At 36.0% G+C, this 22,718-nt stretch overlaps 1 protein-coding gene across 1 annotated transcript in view; it reads right to left on the bottom strand.

Annotated features, from left to right (window-relative positions):
* Window positions 1-22,718, bottom strand: part of LOC150098796 (choline transporter-like 1) — a 237,964-nt gene that overhangs the window by 93,820 nt on the left and 121,426 nt on the right. The window contains exon 8 of the mRNA XM_090405754.1: window positions 9,662-9,848. Within this exon, the coding sequence (XP_090261880.1) occupies window positions 9,662-9,848 (187 nt within the window). The remainder of the gene's footprint in view (window positions 1-9,661; window positions 9,849-22,718) is intronic.

Raw genomic sequence — 22,718 nt, 5'->3', positions numbered from 1 at the left:
TTAATGTGAATAAATGTAAAAAAATGACCAGTGTATATTTTGGCTTATATTAAACTAAAGTTTTACTCTAACACGGTAGTTGCATCCATAAGTTTCATGATGTACAATAATGTTGTCTAACTAGGTCATGCAGACTACATATGGGGAGTATACAAAAGAGCATGGAGGTAACTATGGGCTGTACACAAATGGCAGGAGTATAGGGAACAAATGGATTGAGTTTTGTTGATTTAGTGAACATGTTGTGGGCTAATATTACTGACATTAGTGAGAATTGGTTCTCAGAAGCACCTCTACCAACTGGTAGAGGTGTTCTGAGAACCAATCTGGGTACAGTATTTTTAAGAAGGATAGATAAGATAGGTGAGGAGGAATTGATGCTAATTGTATCGGATAATTCCATCCAGTTAGGGTAGAAAGCTATGACTGCAATATTAGTAACAATTTTTTATGTAGTAGTGAGTCTGATGCTTCATAGTATGGAGTCTATCAAGATAAATACATAATTGTGTATTGTAATAGACCAAGCAGACCAGCCTAGTGAAGATGAAATGTATTACCAAATAAACCTATCATCATCATCAAATTCCTGAAATGTACCCTGAAGAGGGGGGGGGGGTGTACAGGATATGATAGTATTGCATCTATTTGAGAAATGAAAAACTTACATCATTACTAACTTCCTATCTACAATTTTCCTCCAAATCAATCTGTTACATCCCAAGACTTCAACATTATCAGATTTTATATTTCTATCTTCTAAGGCAATACTTACTGTATCAATCAACCTGTATCTTGGTCTTCCACTGAGTCTTTTTCCAGCCAACCTGACAAAGAACACTTGTTTTGCTAATCTTTCCTCTCCCATTCTGTTTAAGTGACCATACCACCTGAGATTAGCTCTGCTAACATATTCCTGGATGCTAACAACATTAAGTTCTTTCCTAATATTCTCGTTTTTAATATGATAGTACCACCTGTGCCATTTGTTCACCTCTCTAATCTTTCTCAGGACTCTCATATCTGTGGGCTCCAGTCTTTGGTCAAGTGTCTTACTTCTGACCCAGCTCTCAGATCCATAGGTTAAAATTGGTTTGAACGCTGCATTGTATACAGCTAATTTAGTGTTCCGACTAATTTCTCTGTTATTCCATATGAATTTATTCAATTGACTTCCTACCATACCATCTTTGTTGATTCTGTTGTCTATTTCCATATTTAATTTACCATCTTCAATTAAAATCGTGCCTCTGGCTGAATCAATCATTGTTTTCTTCAGGATTTGCCACTTACTCTCCAAGGTTTGGTTAATGTTCTCAATTTCATTTTTTCTTGAATAATATATGTGAATTTTAGTCTACAGTTTACATCTGAGAGCTGCTCAACTTTTATTTGCTTTAAAACTTTCTTACATGTTCTTGTTTTCAGTATGAAAATCAATTTTATCTTGCTCAAGCTTGTGAATCCTAAATGGTGATCACTTCCAATTTCAAATCCTCTATACACTCTGGTCTCCTGCATCAGTGGAAAAAAAACATCACTTGTCAATGAGACTTTTCTTATTTCTTGCCTCTTCTCTCCATGTAAATTTGTGCACATTTTTATGTTGGAACATTGTGTTAGTAATAACCAGTCCATGTGCTGAGCACAAATCCAACAGTATTTGGCATTATTATTAGCTTTGTTCTTTTCTCCAAATTTTCCTAGAATATTTTTTACGTCTGACAATCATTTCCAACTCTGCTATTTAGATCCCCAACTAGGACCAACTTTTTATTTTTCATTATGTCAGTTGCTTTTTTTTACTAAAGCATCAAAAAATTCTTCCACTTCTACCTTAGCAGAACCTTCTGTGGGACCATAGGCACAAATAAGTCTCATTGTCCAATTTCCCATTCTGATATTTGCCCACATCACTCTACTTGATATTGCTTGCCATTGAAGAAGATTAGCTTAGTATTTTGTGTTCAATACTATAGCTACACCTTCTTTTCCCTGATTGTCATTGCCTGAATATAACATTTTGTATTTATTGCTCAGAAAGATCTCACCACTTTTGGTCTTTTTTGTTTCAATATCCCCTATTATGTGGATCTGGTACTTATCTAATTCCTCAGCTAGCTCCATTTCTTTGTCATTCAGGCTTCTTATGTTGATAGTATCAATCTTGAACTCTGGTGATGAGTTGGGGTGTCTTTTAGGGTTTGTTCTAGTAGCTGACTTTTTGCTGGTTTGCCCAGTTCCATAGCGAAAAGAATGGGGGCCTTGTTTAACCAGGCAACACTCCAGCTGGTATGAAATTCTGTCATGTTGTACCATCATTTTTATATTTTGGTTTGGGAAGGATATCGAATTTATATTATTAATTAATAATTAATAATGCAATTTCAAAATATGTCATTAGAGTTTAAAAAATAAACAGGGTTAGAATAAAATGGATGTGCAATCTTCATTAATGAAGACATTTTTAAAGAAAACAATGTTTTGATAGGAATACTGTTTGCATAAGGATAATGTTAGTTATGAAAATTATAAGTTGCAGGCCAGAAAAGTTACAACTATTATATGGAAAGCTAAATTTGAGTATGAAAAGAAACTGGCTCTGCAAGCTAAAGACAACCTAAAAGAATTCTTTGGTTTTGTTGCAGGTAAAAGATGGAATGAATGTGAAAGAATAACTCTCTTGAATGTGGATGGTACGTGGGTGACAGATGCAAGAGACTGTTCAACTATTGAGTGTAGATTCTGCTAAAAGCTATCAATATGGTGAATGCAACAGAATTGAAAGCTATCTCTTCCATGGATGAAAAAAAACTCTTAAGTGTATGTGGAAGTACTAGAAGCATTGTATAAACTGAATAGGAATTTGACAATAGAGACTGATGAGATATCAGAATAGAATGGGTAGGATATTAGAATACTAAAAGAGTCATCATCAAATTCCTGACATGTACCCTCAAGGGTGTGTACAGGATATGATAGTACTACATGAAAAATTTACATCATTACTAACTTCCTATCTACACTTTTCCTCCAAATCAGTCTGTTACTTGTCAAGACTACAACAATACCAGATCTTATATTTCTATCATCTAAGGCACTTTGTACTGTATCAATCCACCTATATCTTGTCTTCCTCTGGGTCGTTTTCCTGCAAACCTGGCAGAGAACACTGGTTTTGCAAATCTTTCTTCGCCCATTCTGTTCAAGTGACCATACCACCTGAGATTAGCTCCGCTAATGCATTCCTGGATGCTGACAATGTCAAGTTCTTTCCTAATATCCTCGTTTTTAATATGATATTGCCATTGATGCCATCTGTTCATGTCAGTAATCTTTCTCAGGACTCTCATATCTGCAGTCTCTAGTCTTTGGTCAAGTGATTTACTTCTGACCCAGCTCTCAGATCCATAAGTTAAAACTGGTTTGAACACTATCTTGTATACAGCTAATTTAGTGTTCTGACTAATTTCTTTCTTATTCCATATGAATTTATTCAATTGACTTTCAACCATATACCAGTTTTGTTGATTCTGTTGTCTATTTCCATTTAATTTACCATCTTCACTAAAAATCGTGCCTTAGTAGCTGAAATGTTTTACTTGTTTCACAGGTTCCCCATTCAAAACACAGTTGACATTTTCAATGATTCTACCTATTTTTATTGTCTTTGTCTTTTTATTGCTGAGCTTCATACCATATCTATTACAACAGTTATTCAATTTAGTCAGGGAATCTTGCAAACTTGTAATGGATTTATTTAGAAGTATAACATCGTCCACATAAAGCAAAGAGCTGACATTAATATCTCCAATTCTGATATCATGTTTAATACCACTTTCCTTCATAATGTGTCCATATAGATAATGAATAACAGAGGGGATAATGTACATCCTTGTCTCACACCAGATTTAACATTAAACCACCTTCCTGTACTTCCTTGAATTCTAACTGCTGACTTACAACTCAAATGATGAGCACTGCTTGATATAATGCCCCATTGACACCATATAACTGTAATGTATTGAATAGCTTCTCTCTTGGCACCTTGTTGTATGCTTTTTCCAGATTGACAAAACTTAAATACAGATCTCTGTTATATTCCCATGCTTTCTCGACTATTTGTCATAAAGTGAAGATCTGATCCTGACAGCCTCTATTTGACCTGAATCCGAGCTTTTCTTCCACAATTCTTCTCAACCATACTGGCATAAATCTTGCACAGAACATTCAGCAGGGAAATACTTCTATAATTCTCACATTCAGTTTTATATACCTTTTTATATATGGGTACTATTAGAGCTCTACTCCAATCAGCAGGAATTCGTCCCTCTGTCCAGGCCTTCTGAACTATGGAGTGCACCCACTGTAAGACTTTTATACCATCATACTTCAGCATTTCTGGTTGAATATCACCCACTCCAGCTCCCTTTCCACATTTCAGGCTTTTGATGGCTTTTTCTACTTCAAGTGTGGATATATATTCCTGATTGCATGTCTGTTGAGTGTTTTTTGCTACTGTGCTGTCATCACTGCTTGTTTCATTTAGCAATTTTTCAAAGTAATTATTCCATACTTCAAGGATATCTTTTTCTTCCGTTTTCATGTCACCTTTATCATCTCTACAACCTCTAGAATATCTTACCGCCTTCTTGATATTTATTTTCTATGTTCTTGCCAAAGTCCTCCCATGATTTTTGTTTAGCTAGTTTTACACAGTGTTTTGTTTTCTTACATTTGTCTCTGTATTCTCTAAGAGCACAAGCTGACTTATTTGACAGGAACTTTTAATATGCTTTCTTCTTTTCCTTCACTGCCTCTTTAACTTCCTGTGTCCACCATGGAGTTCTGATTTTTCCATCCTTGCAGACAACCTCACCACATGCCTCTCTGGCTGAATCAATCAGGGTTTTCTTCAAGGTTTGCCATTGAATCTCCAAGGTTTGGTTCTTGTTCTCAAACTCTTTCATTTTTTTTTCAATAATCTTGTATTTTAGTCTGTGTATTTCAGTCTACAATTCACATCTGAGAGTTGCTCAACTTTTATTCGCTTTAAAACTTTCGTACATGTCATTCTTTTCAATATGAAATTCAATTTTATCCTGCTCAAGACTAAATAGTGATTGCTTCCAATTTCAAATCCTCTGTACACTCTGGTGTTCTGCACCAGGGAGAAAACATCACTATCAACAATAACATAGTCAATGAGACTTTTCTTATTCCTTGCCTCTTCTCTCCATGTGAATTTGTGTACATATTTATGTTGGAACATGGTGTTAGTAATAACCAGTCCATGTCCTGAACAGAAATGAAACAGGAATTTGCCATTATTATTAGCTTTGCTCTTTTCTCCAAATTTTCCCCAAACATTTTTGTATGTCTGACAATCACTTCCTACTCTGCTATTTAGATCCCCAACAAGGTCCAACTTTTCCTTTTTGACCAAGTCAGCAGCTTTCTCTAGAGCCTCAAAAAATTCCTCCACTTTTACCTTAATAGAGCCTTCTGTGGGACCATAGGCACAAATAAGTCTCATTGTCTAGTTCCCCATCCTGATATTTTTCCACATTACTCTACTTGAAACTGCCTGCCATTCAAGAAGATTAGCCTCGTATTTAGTGTTGAATACTATGGCTACCCCTTCTTTTCCTTCATTTTCATTGCTTGAATATAACATTTTGTATTTATTGCTCAGAAAGATCCCACCACTTTTGGTCTTTTTTGTTTCAATATCCCCTATTATGTCGATCTGGTACTTATCTAATTCCTCAGCTAGTTCCATTTCTTTGCCATTCAGGCTTCTTATGTTGATAGTACCAATTTTAAACTCTGGTGATATTGAGTTGGGGTGTGTGCTTTCAGATTTGTTCCAGTAGCTGACTTTTCGCTGTTCGCCCTGGTTCCCTGGCGAAAACAACGTGGGGGGGGGGGTCTTGTTTAACCGGGCAACGCCCCAGCCGGCATGAAATTTTGTCATGTTGTACCATCATTTTGTATATTGGTTTAAGCCAATTTAAGCCAAACTAAAGAAGAATTAGAAATCAGCCTGAAAGAAAGAATTAGTTTATGTTCTCCAGAAAAATCACCTGGAGAAGATAAATTAGGTTCAGAACTATATAAATATGCAGGAACTAGATTCAAAGAAAGACTCTTATTATTTTTAAATAAAATTTATTCAACTGGTATCCCCCCAATAGAATGGAAAAAAGCAATTGTGATTCCTATCTTTTAAAAAGGTAATAGAGATGACCCTAAAAACTATAGAGGTATAAGTATACTAAATTCCTTTTACAAAATATATAGCAGAATCTTAAATAGCAAACTAATGAAATATTCCGAAAACTTTATTTTAGAAGTACAGAATGGATTTAGAAAAGGACGATCATGTATAGACCCGGCCTTTTGCCTAAAATTAATAATAGAGAAAAGAAGAGAATACAATTTAGAAACACATATTGCATTTATTGACTTTGAAAAAGCATTTGACAAAGTTAAAAGAAACATTATTTAACATACTAAAAGAAAGACAAATACCAAATAATATCCTAAAAGCTATCACAAGTATATATGAAAATAATCAAATACAAATAAGATTAAATCATGAGCTATTATATATGAGAGAGATAAACCAAGTGGTCCGACAGGGATGTCCCCTCTCAGCAACTCTTTTTAATATCTACTTAAATGAAATAATAATAAAATGGAATAAAAATTTCCATCAAGGTATTAAACTTTCTCCTACTGTGAACTTAAACACTCTCCTTTTTGCCGACAACCAAATAATAATTACAAATTCTGAAGATAAACTACAGAAAGCTATTTTAGAACTAAATGAGATATCCAAAGATTATGGTATGATAATATCAACAGAGAAATCAAAAACTCTGGCCTTTAAAGGACAAGATCCAGCAAGAACTAAAATAGTAATAGATAACAAGATCTTAGAACAGGTGAATTCATTTAACTACCTAGTGTTGGATCCTATTTCTTGTCAATCTATACTTTGGATCTGATATTTAGTTATTACGATGTTCTTAACCTAAAAATAGTTGCTAGTTGATTCCTAACACAAATATAGAGAAAATTTATATTTATAGACTGTGCCACTCTATATCTGAATTAGTTCAAGAATTGAAGATAAATCAACCCTCAACTATTTCTCCTTAATATATATAACTAACTTAATTCACCCGCTTTGGTTCAAATATTTTATGAATGGTGCAGTAAAAGAGCTTCAGGCAAAATACAACTTTTGATTAACAAAAACAAGCATTTAATTTTATAATCACAAATTATACACTTAAGTTCAAATCACTAAACAAGTTATTATAAACACTTCAGCCTTTCTGATAATAAAGTCATGCAAACTCAGACAATGGTAATTCTGTTATCCGTAATACAGTCTTCTCACAGTTCCTTTTAGCTATTTAATAAAGTTCCTTAATGATCATTCACATCAATATCTCATAGTTCTTTAAGTTTTAAATATAATAAAAATTGCAGTAATACCTCATCACAAGCAAACACTTATAAATTTACACTTTAGCTAATTTCTGCAATAGTTACTGTTTAGTATAAGGAAATTCTAGGATGAAACTCACACACTTCTCTGCAAAGGAATATTAATGGTTGGAATAATCTTACCGATAATCTTCTATCTTCATCAACTTATACATAAACACTTTTTATAACCGTAAACACTTTTAACAATAAACGGCACTCATTAAAATAATTCTTCTAAGCAATAACTAAATTAATCATCGGTCACAATACAAATAAATAAACGTTGTTGCATTGAGTGATCAGTAGTACTTTATGCAACAACGTAAGGCAACACACAATAATTCCTTAACTTGAAGTTTTATATGCATAGTTGGCATTCAACTAATTCTTAGACACTACAATTCTAAACACAGCTATCGGTAAACTTCAACTTTACAGCTCTACTATTCTCTAGTAACTCCGTGTGCTTTATTTCAAGATTCTGTGTGTCCTTGACAGGTCAGCCCTGAAATTAAATCTCAACTCAAAGCACTCAGCTGTCTTCCGTAGCTATAATTGTTATTCTACAATTTATTAGCTAACCGCCTCTCGACTAGTAGACTTTATTAGCTGCTTGAGTGACTTGCCAACTCGCTATTATCGCACTGTGATTCCCGAATGCCGAAAGCTCCGATTCCAACCTAATGCCAATCCTCTCCTTTTTTCTCTCTCTAATTCCTCTAATTTCCCCTTAATTCAATAATAATTTCAGCGTTCATCGCTAATATATCTGTTCTTCCTGCCTAAATTATTCTCGTGATTTCTTTCTAAAACTCTTTTCAATAAACCTTCTCCTCACGTGGTGTTCCAAAACGTGCTTGCTCATTTACACACGTCTCCATGACAACAAAACAAAACATAATAAAATTGAGGTATTGCATAACGTTAAACTTCTACAAATAGGAATAAATAAAGAATATTCGCATTTCAATTAATGCACAGTTAAATTATCAAATACAAATTCTTATAATATTAACATAGTAATAAATAAAATAGCTTAATAATATTTAATACAGTCTTTTCATTATTAATACATATCCTTGATTAAATAATTAAATATTAAATAAGGTTAAAGGTAGTTATATGAATATTAAATTATAAACAAGTGAATTACATTAAATAATATTTACAAGTCTAGCCTATGTGATGGAAGATCATGTTGGATTCTGAAGCAAATAATAATTACTCTAATCTCTACATAATCAGAATCCAACACTAGGATGTACGATCACATATGAAAATGAAAAAGATATAAATGTAAAAATTGCAAAATATTTAAAAATAACTGGTGTAATTAACTCTATATTTAAACCAAACCAGACTAAAAGTATACAATACATTGGCCCTACCAGTCTTAATGTATGTAAGCGAAATATGGACAATAAAACAAAAAGACAAACAAAGATTAACAACGGCAGAAATGAAGTTTATGAGAAAAACTGCAAAGTATACTCTATTTGATCACAAAAGAAACGAAGAAATTATGAAAGAATTAAACCAAGAACCAGTAATAGAAAAAATTAAAAAATATAAACATAAATGGATAGAACACGTTTAAAGAATGAAAACAGAAAGATTACCAAAACAAGCCTTAAAGTACAAGCCATTAGGAAAAAGAAAACCAGGACGTCCTCTTAAACGATTCAATGATGACATCTAAGGCAGATAAGAGAAAGAGGGATGATATGAGAGAAACATGTAAACTTCTGAACGAGTCATACCAGTAGATGGAATTTTTCATTTCATGAAAAGTGGGGAGAGAGCATCCATTGAAGTTGAGATTGAATGCAATTAAGAAAGGTGTGAGAGCTAAATTTTTTTCTCATAGAGCGACGTGTGATTGGAATGGCTTGCCTATGTGAGTGCATACAGTATTAATGAATTCAAAAAAAGATAACACAGGTGGTGTGAATGTTATGTGCCCCCCCCCTCTCTCTCTCTCAATCAGTTCTTGACTTCCTGGAGGTCTCTTGTAAAAATAATAATAATGATAACAATAATATGATGTAAACTTAAACTTAACTTAATTAACTTAAACATAAAAGTAATTTTGATAAAAACTATTAGCCACTGAAATTACTTCACAGCAGTTAAAAAGAGAACAAAAGAAAGTGCTTACATGCTGTTGCTAAAGTGAGGAGAACTGCTAACCAGAAAATGAAAACCAATGTAAGTGACATTAGTGTCAACACAGGCTGAAAGAGCAGACATTTCATTTTGCTAATACAGTACCCAGCTTCATAACAGAGATGAACTGCACTTGCTATACTCTTCCTTTTAAAAATCACAATTAGAAGAAGAATTACCTAAAATTAAAATAGTAATAATATATAAACAAACAAAAATAAATAATAGTAATCAAACGGAAATATGTTGTGAACTATATATATATGTATATATTTGTATATATGAAATACAGTTGACTCTCACTATAGAAAATATCATTAGAGAGGGAATTCATCAACAGTAACAAACTAACTAAAGATTTCTTTTTTGTCCCATCAATGCTGTGCTACATGAAATCTTACAAGTCTACCATTGCAAGAGTTGACTATATATTAAAATACTGAATTAACTGCATAGGAACTATCTGCAGTTTACACTGATGGCCTGGTTAGCTGAGTACTTCACTTTCCACTCCTCAAACCAAGGCTGTGCATTCAAACCCTACTTGGGCACTTAAGTTTCTGATTGTGTTTAGGTGGGAAATGAATTTCATCATCTGGTGTAAGAACACCATCCTGTTTTGTGCAGGCCTGAAGTGATTTGGAAAAGTTCTATGTTTGGCTTCTATAGCAGAATTTTGAGATTATACATATATCAAAAATATATGAAATATATCAAAAAATAAATCTTTAGCCTACCCATGGTATTAATGCACTACAGGGGTACAACCCTGTTGTGTACATTCCATTGACATCAGTCCTAGAATGGGTCATAAGAGTTGTAAGATATTATAATAGTATTCAATGCAATACAAATACTAATAAATATTTTTCTCAAATAATTTTTAATCATTTTTCTCAAATAATTTTTAATAATTTTTCTCTAATCATTTTTAGCCATTTTCCCCCTAATTAGTCTATCACTTGTTAGCAATTCATTATTGCCATATTTAATACTTCAGGCTTCTGATACATCTAATATTCTAGTTCATTATAAGATTCAAGAGGCTAAGATTTCTGAGCTTGTTGTGCTCCAGAGTTATACTGTTAGTATTAAACCTGAATTTTGGAAATTAGTTCTTATTCAACCTGTTCCTAAGGTTGAATATGGACTAATTATCAATATCACAAATCTTTATGATCCAAATGTTTTCAACTTTAGTCATTTCTAAAGTCAAGGAAAAATCCATTAACAGCCTCCTTAAGTTGTCTGGAATCCTCTCAGACAATAAATGATTACTGATATGGATTCTGTAACTTTCAATCTTCTTGCTCATATCTTCCATCTTTGGACAGATACTGTGAAAAGTTTACAGAAACCCAGCATTTGCTCTTGACATCTTTAAAGCATTTGCTTGGGTTTGGCAGAAATGACTATTAAGTAAGCTCTCATCTTATGGTTTGGCCTGTAAATTCTGCAAGTGGGTTGCCAATTTTCTTTCTGGTTGCACAATGTAATGGTGAATAGATCTACAACCTCAAACTCTGAAGCTATGCTGTCGAACTAATAGTCATATCGTTTTGTTTAAAACTAAACCATGTATTTTGTTTTTTTTGTCTGCACTCTTCCTTAATATATTAATGATCTTTTCTAATTGACTGCAAATCCAGCTCACAGTTTTATTAATGATATTGCACTTCTCATTCTCATTTGATAAACCTTCCATGACACAAATCACCAAAAACTAATACTCCTACAAGCTTAAATTCTGAAGAAACTTGTGTTAATGTTTGCAAAAGTCAATTCTGTTTTATTTCATGCAACCCTCCCAACACTTTTCTTATAGCTTTCTTTTTGAAAACACCCAAATCTCTTGGCAAGATGAGATTCTCTTCTCAAGAAATAATGCTAATGACATACTGCTCACTATATAGCCTAGACATATTGCAAGTACAACCTCCTCAGCAATCAAGATATTAGGTTTCCCTCTCTTGCTCATAGTGTTACTTTACATATAAACATTAACTTAATTCAGATAACAAAACTGTCTGACAATTAAATACCATGCACACATTTTGTGTGATGCCTCTGAGAGTTCCCTGATGCACACATGCACTGACATAAGACATTCAGTTGCTGCTATTCAAAACCTTTTCACAGTTCAATTCTGAGCTCCAAGAACAAATTTTCTTCCACTTCATGCTATTGCTTTTTGGGGAAACCTCCTCTTGTATTTCCTAAAGACTATAATCGTCAGGAACAAATTGCGACTCAACATCAGCAAAATTCAAGATAGGCATCACAAAACATAAGAAGTATCAAACAGAAAAAAAGTGGAATCACCAGAAGACATAATTAATGTTATTTAAAAAAAAAAAGTGAGATTGTTTTAAATAATGAAGATAATCTTCATGGATGGCACGCAATAACAGTAAAATGACAGGGTAAATATTACAATGGGTATTAAATAGTGAAATTTATTTATGCCTGTGGTCCAAAAGGTTCTAACAAAAAAGAAGCGGAGGAATATCTGGGTCATTAGAGAAGAAAGTAGACAAAAAGAAAATGTTAGTCCTTGTTGGCAATCTAAACAGCAGGATAGGATGTAATACCAGACATACAGAAAATTTTTGAAAAAATTTGGAGAAAAGAGTAAAGCTAATAATAATGATTAAGTACCTATACAGATGTACTTAATGATTAAGTACCTAAACAGTGTTGCCAACACCATGTCCCAACATAAACATATGCAAAAATATGCATAGAGGTCTTAATCATTATATTACTGTTGATACCGATATCTTCATGCTGGTTCAGGAAACAAAAGCACAGAAGAGATCTGAAATAGGTAGTGATCATCACTTAGTTTTGAGCAGAATAAAAATGAATTTCATATTGAAAAGAAAATTACATAAGAAAGTTTTAGGGAAAAAATCAAAACGTATCAAATCAAAATCAAACATAAAAAAATCAAAAAATCAAGAGTAGCTTTCAGGGACAACCTACAGACTAAAATATACAAATATTTATTACAAGAGTTTGAAAACAAGAACCAATCCAGTGGGAGACTGACACAAACACTTTGATTCTGCCAGAAAGGTACAGAGAAGTCATCTCTATGGATAGAAAAAGCAGAATTTAGGAAGTAAAGAGGGCATCATGAAAAAGAAGAAAGGGGTACTGAAAGTTCCTAGTGAGAAAATGCAAATGTAAGGACAGATTTGAGAAATAGTTGTGTAATTATTGATACCAATTCTGATGAATGGTGGCCATAGACTTATTTACAGAAGATGCAAGCAGTGGAAACTAAATGCCTATGTGAAAATCTGTGGAGTATATTAATAAAAGAGGGGTCAGGGGGACTCTTAGAGGCACTACCCCCAAATGCAGAAGCAATATTCAATGGATGGATAGATTTGTGACTTATATAAGGTTAGAAGCTGTTTTGAGTTAAAGTAATACAATGAGTGAAAAAGTAAACCTGATTTTTTGAATGCAGAGGAGGCAATATATTTAACATGTTTGTACCAAGAAAGGTTTGAGATTAGTGTTATTCCAAGAAGAACTATCTTTCATCATTCATGGATATTTCAGTGTTGTCAAAAGTAAGACTGGAAGTTTTTTTTGTGTGGAAAAGTGCAGCTGTGTTGTTATCCAAAAATTTAAGGCAGTAGAAGTTTAGGTTCTGCAAACTGTGGTGATTTGCAATGCAGGGTTTGTCAAATGAAAAGGAGTGCAAGGTGCTGTCATCGGCAAAACTGTCTACTGGCTTGGCAATTAGCTGGATGTTCATATATAGATGGAAGAGAGTGGGCAAAAGAACAGAGCATTATGAGACCCCAGAATTAGTTGTATAGTTATACAATAAGCAGTCATTCACTATCACTTGATGTGAGCAACCAGTCAGAAAGCTGACAAACCAAATTGCAAAACTTAAGGGAGGGGGGGGGGGCAGCCCAAATGATGGGAAGTTTACTTAATACAACTTTGTGCCAGACATGGTCAAAAGCTTTGGGGATATAAAGAGCAACCATTGAGATTTGCCAAATTATTCTATGGTGTTTAACCAGAGATAGGATACATAGGTAAGTAGATTCCTTGATCAGCAGTAACAGAATCCATACTGGCAGTCATTTATTAGTTGAGAACCTTCAAGGTGGTGTAGGAGTTGAGTATTGATGGTTCTTTCTATTACTTGAGAATGAACGGAGGTGAGAGAAATTAGATGGTAGTTTGAGGTAAAGATTTCTCATGCTTCTTAGGAATAGGCTACATGTGTTCTAATTTCCAGACTGCAAGATAGATAGATACCAATGGAATACCAGTACTGAAATTTACCTCAGATTACCTCTCTCTCTCTCCCTACTTTGTTTTATTTATTATTAGCATTATTATGCGGCATGTGTAGCTCAGTGGAAGTGACACTTGCATCCTCTGACTTGGCTGCCCGAAGAGAGACTTAAGTTCAAATCTAGTTGCTGACTGTAGGAACTTTTTCTAACCTTTCTTCGACCAGTTCCTGAGTTAGTTGATCTCTGGCATGGGTAAGTGGGTTTTTTCTCTCAGAAACTCAGGTTTTCGTTCCATAAACTCAAGAAAATCAACCATAGAACCCACACTATTTCAGACAAGAACACATTCTATTAGGGTTTCGTACCAAGAGACTTGTTTGCCAGTCTCTTCATCGGTTGCCACTTATAATTAGTGATCGTCTTGGGCCAGTTGTCTCTGATTAGCTACTGGTAGAGGCTGAACTGCCCGCTTAGTCTCCCAAAAGCCAGATAGGGTTAAAAGGCATCGATTACTCCCTATAAGGGAATAAAAAGGCATTAGATAATTTTTTTTTTTATTCTGCAGGTTCCTCCAGGGAAAGCATCTTCCAGGTCATGCTATTTATTCCATGCGGATATGATATTTTGAAGGTACATCCACATTAAAAAATTACGATAATGAACAAGTGCATACAGAAAATAGTACAGACATGCTGACATGTTACTTAGACTTCCAAGAGAAACTGTACTACATTTTCCTTTTCAATGAAAGATATTTTCATTGTCATTTTTCCACTACTATGTTCAATGGGGAAGGAGTAAGCAGAGTAGCCATCATCAGCATTTTCTAGAAATGCTTTTGCTGAAGTGCAGAGGGCAACAAATACAGGGTTTGAGTCCATGAGGTTATTTTGATATTTTAATCCTACAATATTCTGACAGCTAATTTACCAGTGTATACAAACTCTCACTTGACAACACTCTGATAAACAGTTTATGAAAGTAAGCAAAGCCTCTTTCTCACTCTATTTCCCAGTTGGAAGAACTGCTAAAGAATTTTTCTACTCAATTAGTAGATGCTTCTATCAAATTTCTGATTATCTAATTTAATCTGCAATCTTAGAGAATCTTTTTCTTACCAATTAACTCTACTTATACTGCTACTGTATATCTCTCATAGGCAATTGTGACCATAAAGTCACAATTTGTACAGATTTCTTCTCGCATAGAACACCACAGTCATTCTTACTTCCCATCTGGCACCATAATAACAATGGCAAAATTAAGACACTCTTCATAATGTATCATCTTCCATAAAACATCCTGCAAATGTTATATGACAATTTATGGTTGTAATTCTTGTTGAAAGGCTTATACGTTGGTTAAACATGATAACTAATAATCAAGGAATTGACAGCATACACTACAAATATAAATTAAAACAACTTTAATAAATTCTTTCCGATATTTCGGCAACGTCACGTTGCCATCTTCTTGGGAACTTAAAATAAAGAACAGGTGCACACAAGTACTACATAACAGCAAATGAGAAATGAAGCAAGGTAGCTACCGTTTTCCTAAAGTCCTGATGGTGTTCCCTGGCTAGCTATATTGGTAGTTATTGGCCTTTGGGCTGAAGTTCTTCTGATATATGTTTCCCAAATTTGGGGCAGTCTTATGCACCCAAATTTGTTGAGGTTTAGCATGTTCCTAAGGGCTGAGGCTGATTCCATGAATAGTCTTTCATATTTGAACTTGCTGCGGTGTATTACTGTGGCTTTCTTCCACCTTATTCTGTGGTGGGTATCCAGAGCATGGTCTGCAAGCCCAGAGTGGCTGTAGTGGTGAAATCGGATGTAGTCCTTGTGTTCTGAGATTCTGATATTTGCTGTCCTGCCTGTTTGGCCAAAGTAAGACAATTTACAGCTGCAAGGGACCTGGTATACACCAGGTAGGTCTAGGGGAAGTGGTTGGTCTTTAGTGGAGCGGATAAGGGATGCCAATTTTCTATATGGTCTGTAACAGGCGGTTAAGTCATGTTTTTTTAGGATTTTGTTGATTTTTTCTGAGGCGCCTTTGATGTAAGCGATGGTGATGGATTTAGAGTAATCTTTTTTTTTTTTTGTGAAGGGGAGGAGGTGGGTTGTGGATAACTGGTTTAAGTATTTTTTGGATTTTTTTAGGGGGGAGGTAGCCATTGGCTGAGAAAGTGTTAAGAATGTGATTTAGTTCAGTGGTTAGGGCTTGATCATTGGAACAGACAAGTTTTGCCCTGTTGAATAGTGTCTTAATAACTCCATATTGTTGTGTGTGGGGGGGAATTGTTGGTGAACTTCACCCTGGAAAGAGAAAAACAATAGCCTCCCCTTCCTAGACACATTAGTTACCTGCCAACCTGATGGAACCTTGGTTTTCTCAGTTTATAGAAACCCCACCCATACAGGCAGATACATTCACCAACAATCCCCCCACCACAACAATATAGAGTTATTAAGACTCTATATGAAGGTAGTTGACTCAACAACAACTACCTTCATAGATGATGAAGGCAGTTGCCATTGGTGGAGACAGAGTTGTAGAGTAGGTACCCTCCCTAAATGAGTCTTTGGACTCCCTGGAGGTGTCACGCAATAATAATAACAACAACAACAATAATAATGAAAAATCAGCTATAGTGAATTTCATTTGCTGAGATTTTTCATTAGTTATTATAATGAGGAGAATGAAAGAAAGATGACTGTAATAAACATACAAATGACTTCTTTCTAGGTAGTCAAACATGCAATGCACCAAGTGATATCAATATTATGCAGATTATTTCTTTCTTTCTCTTGCTTAATGCTTACTGAAAGAGACACAAAAAATACACCAGATCCTCCATAAATATACCGAATAAATTAAATATACCAAGAAATTATATACTTGATTTAATCCGTTATCCAAGTGTAAGCAAACAGTTTGCACCTGAACTATTTTCAGGACTGGGGCAACTCGTATATAGAGGCTTATGACATCACTTGCCTTAGTATCCCATAATGCAAAGCACATATCCTTACAGACATGTACAATGCTATGCATTATGGGAAGGGCCACTACCCAGACTGTTTTGACCTTTATTGAGGTCTCATCATCAGTGGGAGCCAGACCCAGAGGTGATACTAAGGTTGAAGTAATGCATAAGTCATGTTGTAATAGGTTTCACGGTATAATAAGAACACAGATGGTTAAAAAAATAACTATTTATTAACTTAAAAGCTAATATTTCGCTGGTATTATATCCAGCATCTTCAGAGCACACAACACAAAGTTTGTTACAAAGGCAACACACCTCAGTGAGCACAAAAAATATATCCGACACTTTCGCTATGGTAAGTTGGGTCTGGCAGACCATGCTTTGGATACCCCTGCACACAGGATCAATTGGAAAGAAACAAAAGTAATGCACAGAAACTTCTACAAGTCAGAGAGGTTATTCCTGGAATCAACAGAAGCCTTAAAACATACTCCAAACCTTAACAAGTATGGCTGTATAAATCTACCAAAGATTTGGGAGACAGTCATCCTAAGACCAAATTAATATTTATTACTTTTATTTTTTAATTTATACTTTTCAAACTTTTTAAGACTATCATTTGGACTACTATTTCAAAACTTTGAATTTTTTTATTTATTTATTTATGGGGGGGGGGTGGGGGGGGGGGGGGGTGGGGGGGGGGGGGGGTGGGGGGGGGGGGGGGTGGGGGGGGGGGGGGGTGGGGGGGGGGGGGGGTGGGGGGGGGGGGGGGTGGGGGGGGGGGGGGGTGGGGGGGGGGGGGGGTGGGGGGGGGGGGGGGTGGGGGGGGGGGGGGGTGGGGGGGGGGGGGGGTGGGGGGGGGGGGGGGTGGGGGGGGGGGGGGGTGGGGGGGGGGGGGGGTGGGGGGGGGGGGGGGTGGGGGGGGGGGGGGGTGGGGGGGGGGGGGGGTGGGGGGGGGGGGGGGTGGGGGGGGGGGGGGGTGGGGGGGGGGGGGGGTGGGGGGGGGGGGGGGTGGGGGGGGGGGGGGGTGGGGGGGGGGGGGGGTGGGGGGGGGGGGGGGTGGGGGGGGGGGGGGGTGGGGGGGGGGGGGGGTGGGGGGGGGGGGGGGTGGGGGGGGGGGGGGGTGGGGGGGGGGGGGGGTGGGGGGGGGGGGGGGTGGGGGGGGAAAAAAACATAACTTAACTTCTTGTTACAAACCATATAAAAAATTGGCATCCCTTATCCGCTCAACAAAAGACCAACCTCCCCCCCCCTAGACCTACCTGGGGTATACCAGGTCCCTTGCAGCTGTAAGCTGTCCTACTTCGGCCAAACAGGCAGGACAGCAAACATCAGAATTTCAGAACACAAGGACTACATCCGGTTTCACCAATACAGCCACTCTGGTCTTGCTGACCATGCTCTGGATACCTGCCATAGAATACGGTGGAAAAAAGCCAGGATAATACACTGTAGCAAATACAGATATGAAAGGCTTTTCATAGAATCAGCTTCAGCCCGAAGAAACGAGCCAAACCTCAACAAATTTGGCTGCATGAGACTTTCTCAAATTTGGGAAACCTACATCAGAAGACCTCCAGCCCAATTGCCCAAGAATACCAACATCGCCCGCTAGAGGGCACCATCAGGACTTTAGGAGAAATAATAGCTTCATTCTTCTTGCTCATTTATTGTTTTTGCTGTGCCTGCGTGCATGTATCTTGTACATAAGTTCTTGAAAATGGCAGCGTGACGTTGCCGAAATATAGAATATATTAAAATGTATTTTTAATGTATATCCTAGTACGTTGTAATTTCTTGAAATAATATAGTGAAAAAGGAATATTACAGTCCCACCATAACTTGTAAACACCTTGATATTTCAGATTATGATGAATAGGCTTCGGATGCTTATAAGAGAACTGACTTTAGGGAGTGTAGTGAAAAATGTCCTGATGTTGTATTTTTTAAGGACTTTAGCCAATTTATTGGAGACTGAACTAATGTAAGGTATTGAGATGCTACCTTTAAAATCAGTAGTTTCCGTTGTAAGCTGCCTAGGAGGATCCAGCAGAAATATCTTAATTGTTTTTTCAGAATATCCATTTTGTTTAAAGATAAGAGAAAGTTGTTCAATTTCTTTTTGGAGTTCGTCTGGTTCATTTAAAAGAGATCGTGCTTGCTCTGTGTCCTAAGGTAGAAATAGTTACAAGCTTTTGTCATAGAAAGTGATGAGATTGACAGTGCAGATATCTGTTAGTACGAGTTGGTTTTCGCTATATAGAGATTTTAAATCTATCAGAGCATCGTGTAAGAATTACATCCAGGAAAGGAAGGCAGTTTCGTTCTAGTTCAGCAGTGAATTTTATATTAGGATGCTGGTTGTTAAGATGTTGAAGAAAATCCATGTGAGATGTGTGTCTGTGACTCCATATAATGAAAATGTTGTCAACATAACGTTTCCAAAGTTTTGGCTTAAATGAGAAGGACGATATGGCTTTTGTTTCAAAATCATGCAAGAAAATATTTGCTAGAACGGGGGATAAACCAGATGAACTCCAAAAAGAAATTGAACAACTTTCTCTTATCTTTAAACAAAATGGATATTCTGAAAAAACAATTAAGAAATTTCTTCTGGATCCTCCTAGGCAACGTACTACGGAAACTACTGATTTTAAAGGTAGCATCTCAATACCTTACATTAGTTCAGTCTCCGATAAATTGGCTAAAGTCCTTAAAAAATACAACATCAGGACGTTTTTCACTACACTCCCTAAAGTCAGTTCTCTTATAAGCCATCCGAAGCCTATTCATCAACCTGAAATATCCAGGTGTTTACAAGTTAAGGTGCGACTGTAATATTCCTTATTTTGGACAGACCATCAAATCTGTTGAACTGCGTACTGAGGAGCATAAGAGAGACATCTCCTATAAAAGATCACATGCATCTGCGGTATCCAGTCATGTTCTTTTCTCTAATAACGCTCATGAGATCTACAGAGTCACTCAGTTTGCTGGGATAAATCTGAAAACATTTTTCGCTGTAGTGATGAGTTTGAAAGGAAAATCATAGAGTCCAGAGAAATCCTCCTTAATCCTGAACATTTGAATAGCAATTTGAGTTATAACATCCCTGATAGCCATACTGCAGTTGTTCAATACTGGCAAGCATGCATACAACAAACAATAGCACGTTAGATAGAAAGACTTGAAAAATACGTTTTTGTGTCAATTATGTATTGCATTTTTTGCCTATAATTCTCAGTTTTTTGTAACTTCAATTTTTTATTACTGTGTTCTACCTTTAGTGGATACCTGAAGAAGGTTGTAAAAGGCTGAAACTAGTTGTATCATTACCATTAAAATTTAATATTTTATCTCGGTTTATCATCATCATCATCATCATCAAATTCCTGCCATGTACCCTCAAGGGGTGTACAGGATATGACAGTACTACATGAAAAAATTACATCATTACTAACTTCCTATCTACAATTTTCCTCCAAATCAGTCTGTTACTTGTCAAGACTCCAACATTATCAGATCTTATATTTCTATCGTCTAAGGCACTTTGTACCGTATCAATCCACCTATATCTTGGTCTTCCTCTGGGTCGTTTTCCTGCAAACCTGGCAGAGAACACTTGTTTTGCTAATCTTTCCTCTCCCATTCTATTTAAGTGACCATACCATCTGAGATTAGCTCTGCTAACGCATTCCTGGATGCTGACAATGTCAAGTTCTTTCCTAATATCCTCATTTTTAATATGATATTGCCATTGATGCCATCTGTTCACACCTCTAATCTTTCTCAGGACTCTCATATCTGCGGTCTCTAGTCTTTGGTCAAGTGTTTTACTTCTGACCCAGCTCTCAGATCCAAAAGTTAAAATTGGTTTGAACACAGTCTTGTATACAGCTAATTTAGTGTTCCGACTAATTTCTTTCTTATTCCATATGAATTTATTCAATTGACTTCCCACGATACCAGCTTTGCTGATTCTGTTGTCTATTTCTATATTTAGTTTACCATCTTCACTAAAAATTGTGCCTAAGTAGCTGAAATGTTTTACTTGTTCCACAGGTTCTCCATTCACAACACAGTTGACATTTTCAATGATTCTGCCTATTTTCATTGTCTTTGTCTTTTTATTGCTGACCTTCATACCATATCTATTACAACAGCTATTCAATTTAGTCAGAGAATCTTGCAGACTTGTATTGGATTTATTTAGAAGTATAACATCATCCGCATAAAGCAAAGAGCTGACATTAACATCTCCAATTTTGATATCAGGTTTAATACCACATTCCTTCATAATGTGATCCATATAGATAATGAATAACAGAGGGGATAATGTACATCCTTGTCTCACACCAGATTTAACATTAAACCATCTTCCTGTACTTCCTTCAATTCTAACTGCTGACTCACAACTCAAATAAAGACTAAGTATTGCTTGATATAATGCCCCATTGACACCATATAACTGCAGCGTATTGAATAGCTTCTCTCTTGGCACTTTGTCATATGCCTTTTCCAAATCGACAAAACTTAAATACAGATCTTTGTTACATTCCCATGCTTTCTCGACTATTTGTCGTAAAGTGAAGATCTGATCCTGACAGCCTCTATTTGCCCTGAATCCAGCTTGTTCTTCACCAAGCTTTTCTTCCACAATTCTTCTCAACCGTTTCTCAAGTATACTTGCATAGATCTTGCCAGGAACACTCAGTAGGGAAATACCTCTGTAATTCTCACATTCAGTTTTATTTCCCTTTTTATATATGGGTACTATGAGAGCTCTACTCCAATCATCGGGAATTCGTCCCTCTGTCCAGGCTTTCTGAACTATGCAGTGCAGCCACTGTAAGACTCTTATACCACCATACTTCAGCATTTCTGGTCGAATATCATCTACTCCTGCTGCCTTTCCAAATTTCAAGCCTTTGATGGCTTTTTCTACTTCAAGTATGGATATGTATTCCTGACTGCATGCCTGGTCAGTGTTTTTTATCACTGTGCTGTCATCACTGCTTGTTTCATTTAGCAGTTTTTCAAAGTAATTACTCCATACTTCAAGGATATCTTTTTCTCCTGTTTTCATTTCACCTTTATCATCTCTAATTCCTTTTACAGCACACTTTCCTCCATTCCTAAGCTTCTTCAACAACCTCCAGAATATTTTGCCACCTTCTTGATATTTATTTTCTATATTCTTGCCAAAGTCCTCCCATGACTTTTGTTTAGCTAGTTTTACACACTGCTTAGCTTTCTTACATTTGTCTCTGTATTCTGTAAGAGTAAAAGCTGACTTATTTGCCAGGAACTCTTGATATGCTTTCTTCTTTTCCTTCACTGCCTCTTTAACTTCCTGTGTCCACCAGGGAGTTCTGATTTTTTTATCTTTGCATACAACCTCACCACATGCCTCTCTGGCAGAATCAATCAATGTTTCCTTCAGAGTTTGCCACTGAATCTCCAAGGTTTGATTCCTGTTCTCAAACTCTTTCATTTTCTTTTCAATAATATTTCTGTATTTAGTTGTATGTATTTATTACTGTGTTCTACCTTTAGTGGATACCTGAAGAAGGTTGTAAAAGGCTGAAACTAGTTGTATCATTACCATTAAAATTTAATATTTTATCTCGGTTTAAAATCATTTAAAATTTATTCTCTAAAATGTATCATTATAACAGAGTAGAAGATCAAGAATATATATATATATATATATATATATAAAGGACACAATCTAAGTCTCATCTCACCACAGTATTATAGAACTTGATTTTTTTCCATAATAAATG

Source organism: Typopeltis vanoorti, chromosome 15 (assembly GCF_054136105.1).
Source record: "Typopeltis vanoorti isolate ZY-2024b chromosome 15, IOZ_Tvanoo_1.0, whole genome shotgun sequence".
Lineage (NCBI taxonomy): Eukaryota > Metazoa > Arthropoda > Arachnida > Uropygi > Thelyphonidae > Typopeltis > Typopeltis vanoorti.
The sequence above is the reverse complement of the archived record's forward strand: the minus strand, read 5'-3'. Positions and strand labels throughout refer to the sequence as shown.